A 17,281-nucleotide genomic window follows, 5' to 3' on the forward strand; every position below is an offset into this window, starting at 1 on the left:
GGAAAATAATTAAAAAAAAAAAAAAACATTGTCAAGGCCATTGACCTTATTTTCATTAAAAAAACAAATGGAGGATTGTAGAAGGCAATTAGAACTGGGGTGTTTGAACATAAAAGATGACTGATGATTTAGCTACACTCGAACAGTGTGATTGGTCATCTATAACGTAATGGAGCACATACAATAGTATCTTTTTCTTTTAGGTATCTGACACAGGCCAATATGTATGTAGAGCTATAAATGTAGCAGGACGGGATGATAAAAATTTCCACCTCAATGTATATGGTGAGCATCTGCCTCTAATACAACTTTTTTTCCCCCCAGATATGCAAATGAAAGAAAGTGTCCCGAATTAGCTTAATGAGGACACATGATTTTCTTCTGTCTTTTCACAGTGCCACCCAGCATCGAAGGACCTGAAAAAGAAGTGGTTGTTGAGACAATCAGCAATCCTGTGACCTTAACGTGTGATGCCACTGGAATTCCACCTCCCACCATAGCATGGTTGAAGAACCAGAAGCCCATAGGTAATACAGCTGTGCATTTTTTGTCGTTGTTTTCTTTTGCTCTTAATGCGCTAGATTTATAAGCTAGCACATTTTCTTATTATGCTCATAGCCATGTTTCATTCAGAAAGCCTAACGTACCGAAATATAATCTTACAAAATAGACTCGTAAAATGATTATTCGTTTGATTAAGAAGATTTTCTTTTACCTTTTTCAAAGAGGGTCTTAAAATAAAAGTACAAAACAAGAGACATTTTAGAGACATTCAAAAGAAAAGATTTATAAGAAATAGAGTCAATGGAATTGTAGTAGATAGATGTATATGATGTCAGAAGGGCAATAGATTGGGAGATGGGGGATTATCACTTTGTGAGGGGTGAAATGTCTATTACGTTGTTTTGTACACCTGAAACTAATAATAATAATAAAACCTTTTTCATGTTTTGTTTTGTCTTGCTTTGTTTCTACCTCTAGAAAATTCTGACTCACTTGAAGTTCATATTTTGTCTGGAGGCAGCAAACTCCAAATTGCCCGGTCTCAGCGTTCAGACAGTGGAAACTACACATGTATTGCATCAAATATGGAGGGAAAAGCACAGAAAAGCTACATTCTTTCAATTCAAGGTATGTGATTTATCTTCAATTTCTTTATTGTATTCTATCTATAGTACAAATAAGTGAACCTAAAGAGATCACTTGTGATTCAGTCAGATCTAAAGTATCTTTAGATCAACAAAAAATATTGTCAATTCTCTGTCATACTTTTACCAGTAGATTCTGTTTTCGTGGAAATTGGCATAAATGTGGAAAAAAGAATAGTCTAAATTTCATAATCTCTATTTTTTCCTTGTTTACCAAAATTGTCACCTTCCTATAGTATATAATCTATTGAATTATACTTATTCATTCAAAACTGGCATAATTTATTTTGATGATAAGCCCATGTCTACTCTTATATATACATATATATCTATATCTATAGATAGATATATCTATATACACTATTTAGTATATATGTGATTTAATTCATGAAAAGGCTCTGCATTATGTTATAACTATATGTAGGGGATTAGGTAAATTTCAAGTAATCATTAATCTCATGCTACTTTGGGGTCAGAATAAGGAACATTAATTCATCCAACAAATATTTACTTAATGTGTACCAAGTTCCAGCATAGAACTGTATTGAGAACTGTAGAGAGAATTTGCCTCCTCTCGATTTTCGGTAAACTTCTAATTATTACTTTTGTCCCAATAGTTAATTGAAATGGAAGTCTAACTTGAAATTAAGTCGAAATGCTTGCTTTTTCCAATGTTATTATAGTTATTTTGAAAAGAATTTCTCATAAATTATAAATGTAAATTATTATCAATCTGTTGTGTGCTCTGCTAAAGCTAGCTAGAAAAAATTAAAGAAAAATTAAAATAAGTTTATGGGCATCAGTATTTTCGTGGATCAGTGAGGCTTTGAGATTTCATAAGCAAAAAGGAAAAAATAGTTATTCAAGGATTCAGTGTTAGAAATTGCGTGTTTCATAATGTTTAATGCATTAATAATAGTAGCTGTTAATCATGGGGTGTGTGATGTGACCAAACATTTTACCAGACTTTTTACATTATGCCCTAAGACTAGAAATAATATATGCATTTAGGGCCTAGTAAAGTGCTTCTCATATATTAAAGGATGTTCCTTATTAACATTCTCATTGATTTGACTTGAGAATCAATAAGAATTCTGCAAATTTGGTATAATTATCATCTTCTTAAATGAGGATAACTTAAATGAGATTTGGAGAGATTATGCAGTGAGGTGCTGGTAAATGTTTAATCATTGACTCTCCAGATAAAAAAGGTCCTGATTTGTAGCCAATCGTTTGCCAGTTTCTATGGTGGAAATATTCCCACCTTGGCTCATTTCAAGCTACCAGTGTGATGTCACTGAATATGGAGTAGGGAAGACATGCAATATTGGCTCTTGCAAGCTGATGTAAGCTGCTCAGCAGACCCCTATAATTAATGATATGAAAGAGGAATTCAGATGTGCTTCTGTCTAATACCATTGTCAATATTTTTATTGTACATTATTTCTCAATCAGTTTATTAAAGGGTAAAAACATGACTAGAAAAACAGAATAGAAACTATTGGATCTTAAATACTACGGTAAGCCTATCTATTGATCAGAATAAATAATATTTAAATTGCCTTATGGAGAAAGTAATAACCAACTTAGGTATTTTTCTCAGACCCTCATGCCAATATTTTATAAAAGAGATTCTCCTGAATTGTATTAATTCTTAACTATCTTTTGGGAATTTAATCTAAGAGTGATTCTATTTAGCCATGAAGTATGTCCGCGAGGTAGATTTGTCACCAGTCCCTATGACTAAATAATTATATCAACTTACAAATAAATCAGGAATATTGAAGTGATTCCTTCACCTATTCCTTATTTAAAAGTAATTTATGAGGATAACAATGTTTGATCTTGAACCACAATCTAGGAAAAATATGAAATTAAAATGGCATACTATTCTGGGATTCTGTTGTATTCATTAGAATTTATATCTTTGTGCCTTGTTAATGGTAGTTGTTATTTCTCCAAAGTTCCTCCAAATGTTGCTGGTGCTGAAATTCCAAGTGAAGTCAGTGTTCTTCTAGGGGAAAATGTTGAGCTGGTCTGCAATGCAAATGGTATACCCACCCCAGTTATTCAATGGCTTCGAGATGGAAAACCCATAATTAGCAGTGAAACAGAAAGAATCCGGTACGTTTACCAAGAATCTTTGCATCATTAATTTTAAGGTCTTCGACCATGTGTTATGCTTCATATTTCACATGAATAATACCAAATTCAGTTTCCTTGGAAATTGGCTATCATTATCTTCAGAAAGAAAAAAAGATATATTTGTGGAGAGTTGGACAGAGAAATTCTCCTTAGGGAATCACTCAGTTGTGTGTGTGTGTGTGTGCGCGCGCGCGCGCGTGTTCCTTATTCAGCAACTCTGTTATAAAATTTATTCATTCCTAAAAATGTTAATTAACTGGTATTGATTTTATTCCTCCTAATTGTAGAATGTGTATGCCAAAGTCCACATCATACAATAATTAGTTCCTTTCCTGCTAACATCAAACCAATGTTATCCTACAAAAGATTCATCAATAATCTCAAATATGATTTTGTGTCCTGAGATCACCAAACATGCCATATTGCATGGCTTATTTTGAGAGACGATACAATATCGTCAAATTCTGGTTCATTCCTTGTAGTGATTTGTCCAAATCTCATTTTCAGCTGACATTTGTTACCCACTCTACGTACCACATAGAGATGGAATGGTAATGTGGTAAGGGCCTCCTGTTATTTTCAACAACAAATGCCTTTGGAAGAACAATCCAGAATTCTATGCTCTACTAAATTACTTCATGACAAAGCCCCATTATATACACATACCAGAGTAATTATAATTATTTCAAGACTCATATATGCATAAGTAGGCATTAATTAAATATATTGCAGTCTTTATCATTTTGAACCAGTATTTTAAATTTAATAGTTTGGAGTATATTTTCTAGTTAATAAATTGAATATATATAATTTAAAGAAAGATAAATGTTTTTTTCTTTGAAGTTATTTTATACTAAAATTTAGATATTTGTCTCCTTTACAACACTGGGTAAATTGCCCAATAATATTTTAGAGATACAGTTTAAGTTTCATTTCTCTGGTGTGGACATCCATCTCTGAATGGTTTACAAATATTTAATTATCTTTATTTAATCAGCCGATATCAACCACATTCCAAACCAAGTATTGATAGTTGGAGGGACCTAAAGATCTCATGTAATATTTGTACCTAGGAATTTACAATCTATCATTTCTTTTCTTACGTGAAAATCCAAAATGAACTTATTTTTATATCCATTTTATTGATTATTTGTTCACTGTTCCACAATATGTTTATGTTTATAAGTGGAATAATTCATCAAGCAAAGTACTTTTCCAAAGTCAACTTACTACTTTCCTTGGTTATGGCAACTTGCTTTTTTGTTTATTCATGTTAAACTTAGGGAATTTTAAACTCATGAAAATTTAAAATTCATATTTTGAAAAAGAAAAACATATAACAGACTCAGATTATAGTACCATTCTCAATAATTGTATTTAATAAAATGATATGGTAGAAATGGAGTCGTATTTACTTTTGACACTAGGAGAATCTAATAAAATCACTATTGTAGGAATAACTATTGATAGCAACTTAATTTCTTTATATAACACAAGAAATCTTGTTTGATAATCATGTGTGAAGAGTCAATAATGCAATAATCTGAACTTTGATATCTTTGATAATCTAATTGCATACTTATTGTTTACTATCAATGTACTTCAAAGGAGAAGCTTTAGCAACTTGTACAAAACTTTTTGCAAAATACACCCATAATAAATAAATTATTCTGCTCCTCATTAAGAGCCTTACTCAGTGTTTATAGCTAGCTTTTTTGATATATAATTTCTTCTTGTAACATTCTTCAATTTTAATACCAGAGTGTTTTATAATTTTCATTTAATTCGAGCCTTATATTGACCAACTGAGGATAAAATATTCTAACTCTGAGTAAAAAACACATCTTTGCCAGTGATTTGGCTAGAGAAGTTCCAAACTTGATTTTGTTAATTTCCATTTTTCACATAAGGAGACAGTGGGTACAGGAAACCCATGACTGTACAATTTTAGTTGGTTGCCTGACATCTCCATCAGTTTGACTAGCTCTGACTTTATAGGCTTCCATGTACTTAGAGAAAAGTACTTGAACCATTAGATCCAAGAGAAAGGTGCATTTTATGGTGGCTTTTGTTAAAGAACACAGTAATCTGGAATGAGTCTTCCATATTTTAGCACCACAGAAGTCATCTCAGTGCCTCTTTTATGACCTCTTCTGTAGGGTGACTGCGAATGGCAGCACATTAAACATTTACGGAGCTCTCCCATCTGACATGGGGAAATACACGTGTGTTGCCACCAATCCTGCTGGAGAAGAAGACCGAATTTTTAACTTAAATGTTTATGGTAAATATGAAATTTCACCCTCTTTTGACTATGCTACTTCAGGAATCTATCTGTAGAAAGACATGAAAGTCCAGTATAGGTATCCGAAGCATATAGTTTTTAAATATGATGTCATTGCTGTTTCCTTTTTGGATACAAAGCAGAAATGTGGGCAGTTGTAATTGAGATGATTTCAACTAGTAATACACATCTCACACCCTTCTCTCTCTCTCTGTCATGTTCTGCATGGCATAGTTCCACCAGCAATTAGGGGTAACAAAGAAGAAGCAGAGAAACTAATGGCTGTGGTGGATACATCAATAAATATTGAATGCAGAGCCACAGGGACGCCTCCACCACAGATAAACTGGCTAAAGAATGGACTTCCTCTGCCTCTCTCCTCTCATATCCGGTTGCTGTCAGGAGGGCAGGTTATCAGGTCAGCTTTTATTTTGTGTGATTTGCTAGACAGATAAAGTGATTGTAAACTTTAACTTATCTAAACGGTGTTTAAGAAATGTTTTTTCCCCCCGATGTTTTTACTATTGTTTGTTTGGTGTTTTACCCCTTTCAGTGTCTTTTTAGAAGAGAGGGAATAACAAATATAAAATTGAAGTGGATTTTTATGCTTATTTAAATGTTCATGTTTTAGTAAATTTGTATAAACTAGGTCTTTTATAGAGAGAAATACGTATGTCCAAGAACTACTATTTTAGTTAAATCTTTATATGGCAAAATGATAGGAAGATGCGTATTATGTGATTTTCATGTTAATATCATTCTCTATTAATACATGTTTGTAAAATATTTACCCCTCAAATTGTATTATATTTTCAGGGGTTTACTGTCAGTGTCTAATCAACCTAATTGCATTTAGGCATCTATACTTTTTTTGAGAGATAGTTATAAGCTTCAAACCTAAAATTTCCCAACATAAATCACTTCCTATAATCTATGTAGAAATCATAAGTATTTTATTTGTATATGTTGAATGGAGTCAAATTATGAAATGTTGGGTCAAATTGTTTTCCAGGATTGTGAGAGCGCAGGTGTCTGACGTTGCAGTTTATACTTGTGTGGCCTCCAACAGAGCTGGGGTGGATAATAAACATTATAATCTTCAAGTTTTCGGTATGTCACAGAAATGACCCTAAAACTTTACTATGTGTCCAGTATTAAGCAACAAGCTTATATTTGAATATTGCCATATCAGAACAGATTGATAAACTAGGATCCTGTTAACTATGGAAGAATGTGTTTTTTCCCCGGAGGGTTCATATTTATTGGAGCATACTGTCTGTTTGTCAAAATACTCTTCTAACATGGAATTTTGTATTAAATCAAATCTAAATTTTAAAAACTAGCATTTCAATCCCCAGACATGGGACCATCTTTTCATACAAATAGAAAGTTAAGATTATTTTCTAGTATTATTAGTGACTGATTTAGGGTATTTACAGTATGAATTGATATGTATGTGTATGTGTGTGGGGGGGGTGTATGCATGGGTGTGTGTGTGTAGAGAACTCTTCAATGTTCCATTTTTGAAATATTAAGGTTTTCTTGTCGAGATTTCTCAATCCCCAAGAACATCTCAGAGCATTCAGTAACTATTTACTATAGCCCACAAATGACTTATGCTGGATTATATAAAAGTTACTTTAGAACTTGATATTATTTTATTTATCCCATATAAAGTAGTTGAAAGTATACTACTGGAACTATAATATGCAAGAAAACAAATTAAAGAAGCAAACCTAGGAAGTTAAAAAATGGCCAAAATTTAAAACACATTTAAATTTTGTATTACAAGAAACAATCCTGAGGTTTCACTGCTAATAATACTGTTGAAGTTTCATAATTAGCCTACCTAATGCATGTCTTTATAGTAGTCAATTAATTACATGCTATTTTAAATCCTACATTGTTACAGACCATAGAAATACTATAATTGAACCCTTCAGTTGTTTTATCTAAATTGATCTCAAGTTAAAACAGATATGTAAATTCCACCTGTTTGGTTTTCTCCTGTAGTCCCACCAAATCTGGACAACGCGATGGGAACAGAGGAAATTACAGTCGTCAAGGGTAGTTCCACCTCCATGACATGCCTTACAGATGGAACCCCAACTCCCAGGATGTCGTGGCTTCGAGATGGCCAGCCTCTGGGGCTTGATGCCCATCTGACCGTAAGCACTCAGGGAATGGTCCTTCAGCTCATCAAAGCAGAGACTGAAGATTCGGGAAGGTACACCTGCATTGCCTCAAATGAAGCTGGAGAAGTCAGCAAACACTTTATCCTGAAGGTCCTAGGTACATAAACATTCAATAATTGGGAAGGAAGGGACAATAAAGACTTAGTTAATAAGTGGAATTCTGAGACTTATTTGCTACGGGACAAAATTCATAAAAACTTCGTTGTCCTTCATATTTCTGATAAGTAGCTTTTTAACTTTTTGCAAGAACTAAAAGCACATCTGATAGTAGCAATTTAATGAAAAAGTATAATATTTATACTATTGTATGTTATTGCAAACAGTCTTTACATGTTTACATGATCCATCTGTAGATTATAGTTGTGATAGTCATTTCAAATTCTATTTACTCTTGTGTGCTTTAAAATAAATATTTAAGATATGTGTTCCAGTGCCCTATACACAAATAAATATTATAAAGAGAAAACACATCTCTTCCTTGAAGTGAAAGATTTTGACTTTGGAAGATAAATGAAGATGAATGAAATGAATTGACTATTTCAATAATCAATACTTTTTTGGAGTTTTGTTTGTTTTTTCACTATCATGTAGGTAAAAACCTCAGCTCCTTAAATAAAACAGAAGGTACTCCTCAAGGAACAACAAGAAAGATGTGGGCAAGAGTCCAGCCAAAGAGGCTAGGCTATGTTTTCAGAATGCCCCATAATATTTGTCATAGTACCTATTCTAATGTAATTATTTGCATAACTTTAAAAGTCTGCTTCGCTCTTAGTTAAACTCTATGATGGGCAGGACCTATCTTAATTATTACTGTATTCACAGTGGTTACCATGACATTTGACATATAATGTTTATTTGTTGGATCGAATTGAACAGAACTCTATACTTGTCAGCTGGATTAAAGGGAGTTTTAACTGTAGAGGGAGGCAAAACAATATCTAAATAGACAAAAGAGAGATACTGTGGTATAGATAAGTGTTTCATAGAATGAAGAGTGGTAATGGAGGCCGGACTGCAAGATATTTAGAGACAAAAAACAGAAGACAGTATGTGTCTGTGAGGAGTGGAATAACGAATTCCTGAACATCACTTCACAGAATATGAGGAATAACAGGAGATGACACAAGTGTGCTCTTGTACCTTGGTTATTGGCATATTAAGTATTAATTAATGACTATAGAATATATGCCAGGCATGATTCTCATGATCAAATAACATATAATTATTGAATAACTACTATATGGCATATGACGTGACAATTACTTGGGTGCATTATTGAATAAGAAAGATGTGCTCTTAGCCCTCAAATTCTTATGTCTAGGGGGAACACAGATATTGAACAAGTAAATACTTTTGCGTGTGATGAGGAGTATATGGCTAAAATAACATTCCGTGGGATGGTAGAGTTCAGAGGTGATCTCCTCAAGGATAAACCTGAGCCTTAAAGGGTAGGGCTGTGGAGGTGAGCGAGGCATTGCTTACATCTTTCACCTGGAAGTGATAGAGCTTGAGTTGTCTATCTGTACTCACTGAAACTGAATGGGAAGAGTAACAAGAGACAAGACTGAAAACTATATGGGCAGAAGCCAAACTCTGAGAGCCTTGGGAACATTTTAGAGAATTTGGACCTCATTACAAAGGCAATAGAAGAAGCTTAAGCAGGATGTGTTACAATCAGATTTCATTTCCAAAAAAATAATCCCTCTGATGACAGAGTGAAGAATGAATTGAAGAGTCTGTTGTCTTCATACAGGCGGCCAGGAAAATGCAGAGGCCTGGTCCAGAATATGGCAGTGGGGAAAGAGAAAAGGAAAACCCCTCTAGGAATTCACAAACTCAGAAACAAAAACAGTGCATTTCTGGATGTAGAAAGTGAAGGAGAAAAATAACACCTATTGTTAGTAGTTTACAAAGAGCAGCCTTCACAGCTGAAGGCTCTATAAAGATAATATTTTCTTAAAACAGACTTGAAAACTGGCTCAGCAGAAAGACGAGAAGTTTCTGCATTTCAGCATCTGTTGAAAGCTAATTCCATTAAAACCTGAAAAACTCTTCACTTGAAGCAGTGCTACACTCAGAAAGTGAATGTAAATGTCCTAATTTGGGGAACTGCTATTTTCAACTTAATTCTATCCACATGGTGGGAGGTGTCATGGGGTATTAGTGGTTCTGAAAAGTCCAGTTTGGCGAGAATACTGAAAGCAAATGAGAAAAATCATATAATGAAAGCTAGGGTTTTTTGACAGGGCCCAGGCTATGAAGGGCTTTTTGACTACATTAAGAATTTTGGATTTCATCCTAGAACAATGGAAAACCATTAGGAGTGCTACTAAGTAGAATGCCATGAGCAGAGTTGCAGTTTGAAAAGACCACTCTGACTGCAAAGTGGAGAGCTCCTCGGAGCAGGACAAGAGTAGATTATTAGGAATTATGTTTGGGAATAAGAGGACATCTAAATATATGACAACTTAAACAAAGAACCTTTGTTGTTCTTGCTGAGTGAGATGTCCGAAGGGAAGCAGCAGTTGCGTCGGTTCATCAGTTTTCAGGGGGTTTTTGTTGTTGTTGTTACTGTTGTTTTTATCACCATAGTTTTTAATGAAGAAACTTGTTTAACATTGTAAAGGAAAAAATGGGGAGGGGACAGCAAAATCTTAGCAGCAAAGTGGTTAAACAATTTGAAAATATTAATGCGTGAACATTAAAATATTAAAGCATATGTGTTACATATAAAATACAGTACAGAACCAGAACTTGCACTATACTAATCAGTGCTTAACGGAAGAAATGATTTAATTTGTTCTTCCCAGAAGTATATGCACAGTTCATTTCCACAGCATAGTTTTGGCCTTTCCATCATAGTTGTTTCGTGATCATGCATTGTCGGCTCACCCGAGCATCACTAGATGCAACAATGGAGCAGGAAAAATAAGAAGGGCATAGAACTTTAGGGACTTTCTTAGAAGCCCCACAAAACCACTTCCACTTATATCTCATGGGTCAGAATCTTCACGTGCCACTCCATTTACTCTACTAAAGACAGTAGGGAATATAGTTTTTAGTACATTGACAATCCCAACAAAATCGGAGACTGTTGATACAAAATATAATGATAATAATAATAATAATAATAATAATAATAATAATAATGAGTAAGCACCTGCAGCCAGGAAGAAGGAAATATTAGTGCAAAAAAATGGTTTTATAACTCAGATTAGTGATGGAGGTGAGAAAAAAAGATGTACTCTGGAAATAATTGTAGGTAGAAGTACTAGGAGTTAGTTTTGGATTTGAACATAGGGGAATGATGAAGAAGTTATCAAGGATGACTCCTACTTTCCGGTTCATGTGACTGAATGATTGATGGATCCGTCACATAAATGCAGGGAATGCTGGAAAAGGACCAGGGTTTGAAGAATACGGTAATAGGTTCAGATTGAATACGTGTTGAGTTTAAACTAGTTTGCAAACATATCACAGAAAATGTTTAATAATTAAATTTATGGGTCTGAAGCTCAGAAGAGAGATCTAGGCTGGAAATATAATTTCTAGAGTCATCGGAGTATGGACAATTCCTACGCTACCCAAAGTACAAGACATACAGACAAGACACAGAGTGCAGTCATTCACAATCACTGATCTGATGCCTGGAGACTGAACCAGCTGGGAACATGTTTCTGTTGTCACCGTTGTTAATGTTGTTGTTTTTAATCTAGTGACGATAAGCTTTTGAGGATAAAGACCATGCCTAATTAATCTTTCTATTCACAATGACTGACACATAGTAAATAACCAATAAGTGAGAGGAATAAAGAATTGACCATAGTCAAATGGAGAACCAGATAAGTGCTTTTGAGTGATACAAACCACATGCTATGGAAATTAAAAGGGATAGAAATTTTATAGTTGGTTGAGAGAATGAAGAAAAGATTTATGGTTTTGACAAATGAACTTAACAACATAAATGTGACCTTGGTAGTACTTGAACTTGCTCAGTGATGAGATGGGGCTTTTGGAGGGTGTTCCACTGGAAGGAATGGCATTACTAAAGCCATAGACCAAGAAAGGACTGGACTTGTTGAAGGAGAGAAGTAGTCTAACTTAAAGTCTAGGTTACATATAAGTATATTAAAAGTAGATAATATGATAAGGGTAGGTTGTGGCCATGTTAAAGAAGCCATGGAAGCTGGAATGTAGAGTTTTTATTTAATTCACTAAGCAACATGGAGACACAAATCTCTTAAAGCAAGAAACCTTGGATCAATCTAAAATGCACTTAAGAAAATGTATTTTGTCTAACTTCTTAATTACAATCTAAAAACGAATACGGATTTAACATATTCTCTTTTTTTTCCAAAAAGGAAAATGAGGACCCTAGGGAGAAATTTTTAGGAGGCTAGTTTTAATGAAAGTACCAACAGCTGTAGTGGACACTGTAGTAGTAATAACTTTTTAGAAACCTTTAATTATAAAATAAAACATTCAGAAACACAAAAGAAATGTATGTAGTTTATAGATTATCTCATTGAATCCTCACAACAATCTATTAGTTAAATAATAGTACTATCCTTATTTTGAGATTTGCCCAAATCCATTATCCTAATAATTTTTGGAGCCAGGATTCAAACTCAGGCTGTTTGACTCCAGATCCTCTGCTGTGAGCCTCTGTTGTAAATTATGTGCCTGATTGAAAAAAAAACAAAACACAAAAAACAACAACAACAAAAAACAACCAGCTAATATTTGGAGCTGTCCAACAGCAAGTTTGGCTGCCCTATGAAACAGTAAGCTGGAAATGTTCGTAGAAAACTTGAATGATCATTGTAAGAGAAGTCTGTTTTAAAGGGATTCCTAAACTTAGGAATAGTTGGACTAAGAAACCTTATTTCTTTCAAATGTCTAGATTCCTTAACATCCTCTTGAGAAAGATAATTTAGAAGTATAAATAACAAAAAAAAAAGGAAAGTATTTCAGTCCAGATATAACAAATGTGTTTTTTGCAGAAATATTCTCCAAATGTTACTGTTTTTTCTTTTGCTTAGTCATTGTTTCCTCTTAAAGTTCTGCATGGGAAAGATGATAGCAAAATTCCATAGCATTGGACTGTTGCTTTTGTAGAAACAATAGGTATTTAAAAGGTACAAAAACATACTACTATGTTTAAGTACCTCTCTTTAAAAATGTTACAAAATGGGTTTTGTTTTTATTGTTTTCAAGTCTCCACAGTTGGGTGAGACTGCTCCAATTATCCAAATCCCAATTGCTGAGTTATTACCTTGTAATGCCTTGTCATTTGCTTTGTAATCTATCATAGTCATGGACCACTCCTTTTAAAATAGTGCCAGTGACAAGTAGTAATAACATCTAGTAATTATCATTTTGGTATCCTTATTCTAATCAATGTATATCATAATAACCATAAATTTGAGTTGGATTTTCTTTTTAAAGGTTTGCTAGTCAGTAGTATTTTACAAACAACTCCAACTATTGTTTTTAATTTCCTTTAAATAGAGCCACCTCGTATCAATGGATCTGAAGAACCAATAGAGATATCAGTGATTGTTAATAATCCACTTGAACTTACCTGTATTGCTTCTGGAATCCCAGCTCCTAAAATTTCCTGGATGAAAGATGGACGGCCCCTTCCACAGACAGATCAGGTACAAACTCTTGGAGGAGGAGAGGTTCTTCGAATATCTAGCAGTCAGGTAAGTTCAAAGTTCATACAATTATTTTATCCTAGGTTAAACTTCTCACTTGCTAATATATGAGAAATGTTGGAGAAACTATTTCTTCTAATCCAAATATATCACAGATCTCTGTAAATTTAGCAAGGGTAGATTGATTCTATGATATATGTGACTGGGTAGACACTTACAAGATAACATGACTAAAAAAGAAGAAATGGAAGTGTCATATTAAACATGGAAGAAAGCAGGACACATTAATTTTTGCAGGTTTTCACAGTGCAATAAGTGACAGTATATTTCCTGAAACTCTTAACTTGTGTCAGGTAGTCCGTCGACTAGCAAAAAGCAATTCAACATACATTCATATGAAGCCTCAAAGAGCACTGTTGATCTCCAAAACGAACTACCAGACATGAAAATCCGAAGAGACACAATTTTTCAAAATAGGAACAATTCAATCAAATCGACTGTTCTTTTATGTTGTGTTTAAGGAAATTATTCAGAAATGTGAATATATTAAAAGAAAAGTATGTCTGAGCTCTGTCTTACGTAACACTCTTCTGTTCTATGAACAAAGGCAAACCTTATATTACAAATATTATCTATCGTACCCCATTGCCCTCATCTGTAAACTGAGATTAAAAGTAATAACAATGTCTAACTCGTCTACTTGGGGATTTAGAGATAATCTAACATGACGTGCTTAGTCGGATGCCACAGGCATTGAGTGATGCTAAAATCGAGTTAGAAAGAATTGTTGTTGATACTGCTATGATTGTTATTATTGTCATCATTCCTTTCAAAATAGAATAATACATCATTTAATCACATTTCATGTGCATTTTCACTGAGGAAAGAGGAAGGAAAAGGAACTAGAAAAAGAGAGCTGAGGATTATAAATTGTCAGTCCTATGTTCATCTATGGAATCTATCACACTTGTGACCTTCATAACAACTCTATGAGTTAATGTCTTAGCCCCATTCTACCAATCCAGAAACAGACCCAGAGAGAGTAAGTACTCACCCGCCAAGGACTTACCGCTGCTCAGTGATGGAGCTGGGTCTCAATCCTGGGTCTGGTTCAAAAGCTTAGCCAGTGGAACGAAGCACAGTTCTTCTGTCTAACAGCAAGGAGAGCACACTTTCCATTCCTGTCTTCTCTCCATCAAACATTGCCTTAGCCCAGAGAAAACACGAGTCAAACTATCAGATCACTTTCTGAATCAAAACCCTTGAATGTTATAAGTTCAACAGACCAAAAAGAAAGCAAAAGAATGTTGTATGAAGACAGGAAAGTATATGGAAATGAAATCATAAATGTAGAAAAGAATCGTAAGTATAAAAGAATCATGATAAATAAAGCTTGAGGGGAAGATTAAAGTTACTTTACGGTAGGTCTTAAATGCAAGAATGAAAAGTTGGGTTATAACCCAACAAGACAAAGATCCCATAGAGTGTTAAATGGTGATCACATGTTCTAGCTATCGTAGAGGATACAAACATAACATATAAGACATTTCTCAGCCTTCAAGAAGTTTCCACTTGTCTAGGAGAACTAAAACTACGCGTATGATAAAATTAGGAAAAGAAATAATAAAACCATTAAAAACATTATAGAAGTGAAAAATTAAATATTATCAAGTACAAAGACTACTCTTGCTTCCTCTACTCCTCTGTGTTTTCATAGCATTTTGGACACATCTCTGTTATAGCACTTACTAAATTATATTTTATGTATTTGAACTTTGGCTTTCATATATATATATATATATATATATATATATATATACATATGTGTGTGTGTGTGTGTGTGTGTGTGTGTGTATATGACATATAGTTTGCCTGTCACTTAATGTCTGTTTTACAAATTCCAAATTGTGTGGTAGAGACAAAAGTTTCCTAAGACATCTTTCATCAAACACTTGTCTGTGATTTATTCCAAAGAGGGAAAAGTTCTATGACCAAATTGATTTGGAAGACTTTATGTACTGTACCTTCTCCTCCTTTGTGAACCATAATGCATGTGAAGAACTGCAAAATTTTACACTAAAAAAATGATTCACTATAATTTTTGAACACTCTATTAATGGAATATATTTTAGAAAATGTAGCTACAAATAATGACTACTGATATCCCGAAGGGCATACCTTGTCAGGAAATAGTTCTTTAAAGAGGCAAGATTTACGAGTAGTCATTAATGATTGTTCAACTTTGGCTAAGAGAAAATATCATTTGGGAATAAATTGAGTTGGTAGGCAAGAGTTGACTTTTAGGGGTTTTAATGATATGATGAGAAATTCAGAAATTATTCTCTAGGCAGTAGCACATCATTTTAAATTCTTAATTGAAGGACTGTGTGAATGCCATTCTTCTAAAGTTGTGTTTAAGTATTTTTCCAAACATACTAACTTTAACATACGGGTCTTAAATTTTTTCAAAGGAGTTTTTTGCAGCCTAGCAAAAAGTTTTTCCATAACCCATAAAGTCAGTTTTGAATGTAAGAATTTAAAAATTCCCAATATACTAAACATGTTCAAGTAGTAAAATGAATTAAAACAAGATTTTTCTACTTTTCCAAAATATATTTTTCACAGTAATAAAAGCATCTATTTTCCGAAGTGTACTTTATATGTACATAAGCGTGGGCCGTGTTAACACAATATCAAACATGAATGAAGACTAACGCTTCCAGTGGAAACTGCATGAGGATTTTTTTTAAGAACTGTTTCTGGTTTTAGTTAGAAAATAGTAGATTTTGCTATCCGTCTGATCCTATTTACAGCCAAATTACATAACATAGCCCTTTTGTTTCACCATATATATCAAAAGTAAATTCAAAATATGGTATTAATGTGCTTTAATGTAAATGACCTGGTATTTTATTTTATTTATTTAAATTTTTTCATGAAGGCTCTGATTGAACTTTTCAGTCTACAATTCAAATCTATAAGTACTTATTTCTTCAAAAACATTGAGTATTTAATCTGTCACGTGTAGTGCGAGGTCCTATATATGTGTGTCTTTTCTGAGATCATTAAATATACTTACCATGCAAACATTCTGAGATCAAATATTGAAACTCTGTTAAAATGTAGATTTACATGTAATAGAGATGCTAAGCAATGCTTGCTATCAGAGTGCTAATCACAAATGTTAAAACAGTTTATTAAAATTTAATTATCATGCAATCTTAATGAAATCTTGCATTGTGTGACACATTTAAATTCATTCTAGTGGTTATTTGTTCTCATCACCAAAACTGACATGATAACACTGTGTAATTCACTTATTCGGATTTTGTAGGTGGAAGATACGGGAAGATATACATGCCTGGCATCCAGCCCTGCAGGAGATGATGATAAAGAATATTTAGTGAGAGTGCATGGTAAATTTGGCAAAATGTTCTGCAGTCCATCATATCCTAATACCTAATAAGAAGCCATAAATATGGAACGTGGAACAACTCCATAGCAATTCATAATATGTTTATACGTTAGGAGATACGTATTTTGCAAATCTGATTTTTTTATTTGACGGATCCATTGCTTTTCAGGAATAGTTCAGTGGGCTTGTTATTTGTTTTGGTCCTGCACAAATAATCATATTTATTGATTTAAAATCATAGAATATAAATTATGATAAAAATATAATAAAAATTATCTCACCACAGGAAATATCACAAGACCATTTTGCATATTAATATTTTGTTACAGAAATGCAATCGTACAGCATATAGTATTCAACTTGTTTTTAATCTCACTTGATGGTATGGTGAACATGTTTTCATGTCAAAAAATAAATTTTTATAAAATTTTTTC

General features: G+C 33.5%; 1 protein-coding gene across 1 annotated transcript in view; it reads left to right on the forward strand.

Moving 5' to 3' along the window:
* The window catches only part of HMCN1 (hemicentin 1), a 398,555-nt gene that overhangs the window by 311,194 nt on the left and 70,080 nt on the right, over positions 1–17,281 (forward strand). The window contains exons 61-70 of the mRNA XM_033093361.1: positions 204–285; positions 396–527; positions 982–1,131; positions 3,113–3,272; positions 5,453–5,577; positions 5,812–5,995; positions 6,590–6,687; positions 7,591–7,869; positions 13,284–13,480; positions 16,767–16,848. Coding sequence (XP_032949252.1) covers positions 204–285; positions 396–527; positions 982–1,131; positions 3,113–3,272; positions 5,453–5,577; positions 5,812–5,995; positions 6,590–6,687; positions 7,591–7,869; positions 13,284–13,480; positions 16,767–16,848 — 1,489 coding nt within the window. The remainder of the gene's footprint in view (positions 1–203; positions 286–395; positions 528–981; positions 1,132–3,112; positions 3,273–5,452; positions 5,578–5,811; positions 5,996–6,589; positions 6,688–7,590; positions 7,870–13,283; positions 13,481–16,766; positions 16,849–17,281) is intronic.

Source organism: Rhinolophus ferrumequinum, chromosome 22 (assembly GCF_004115265.2).
Source record: "Rhinolophus ferrumequinum isolate MPI-CBG mRhiFer1 chromosome 22, mRhiFer1_v1.p, whole genome shotgun sequence".
Classification (NCBI taxonomy): Eukaryota; Metazoa; Chordata; class Mammalia; order Chiroptera; family Rhinolophidae; genus Rhinolophus; species Rhinolophus ferrumequinum.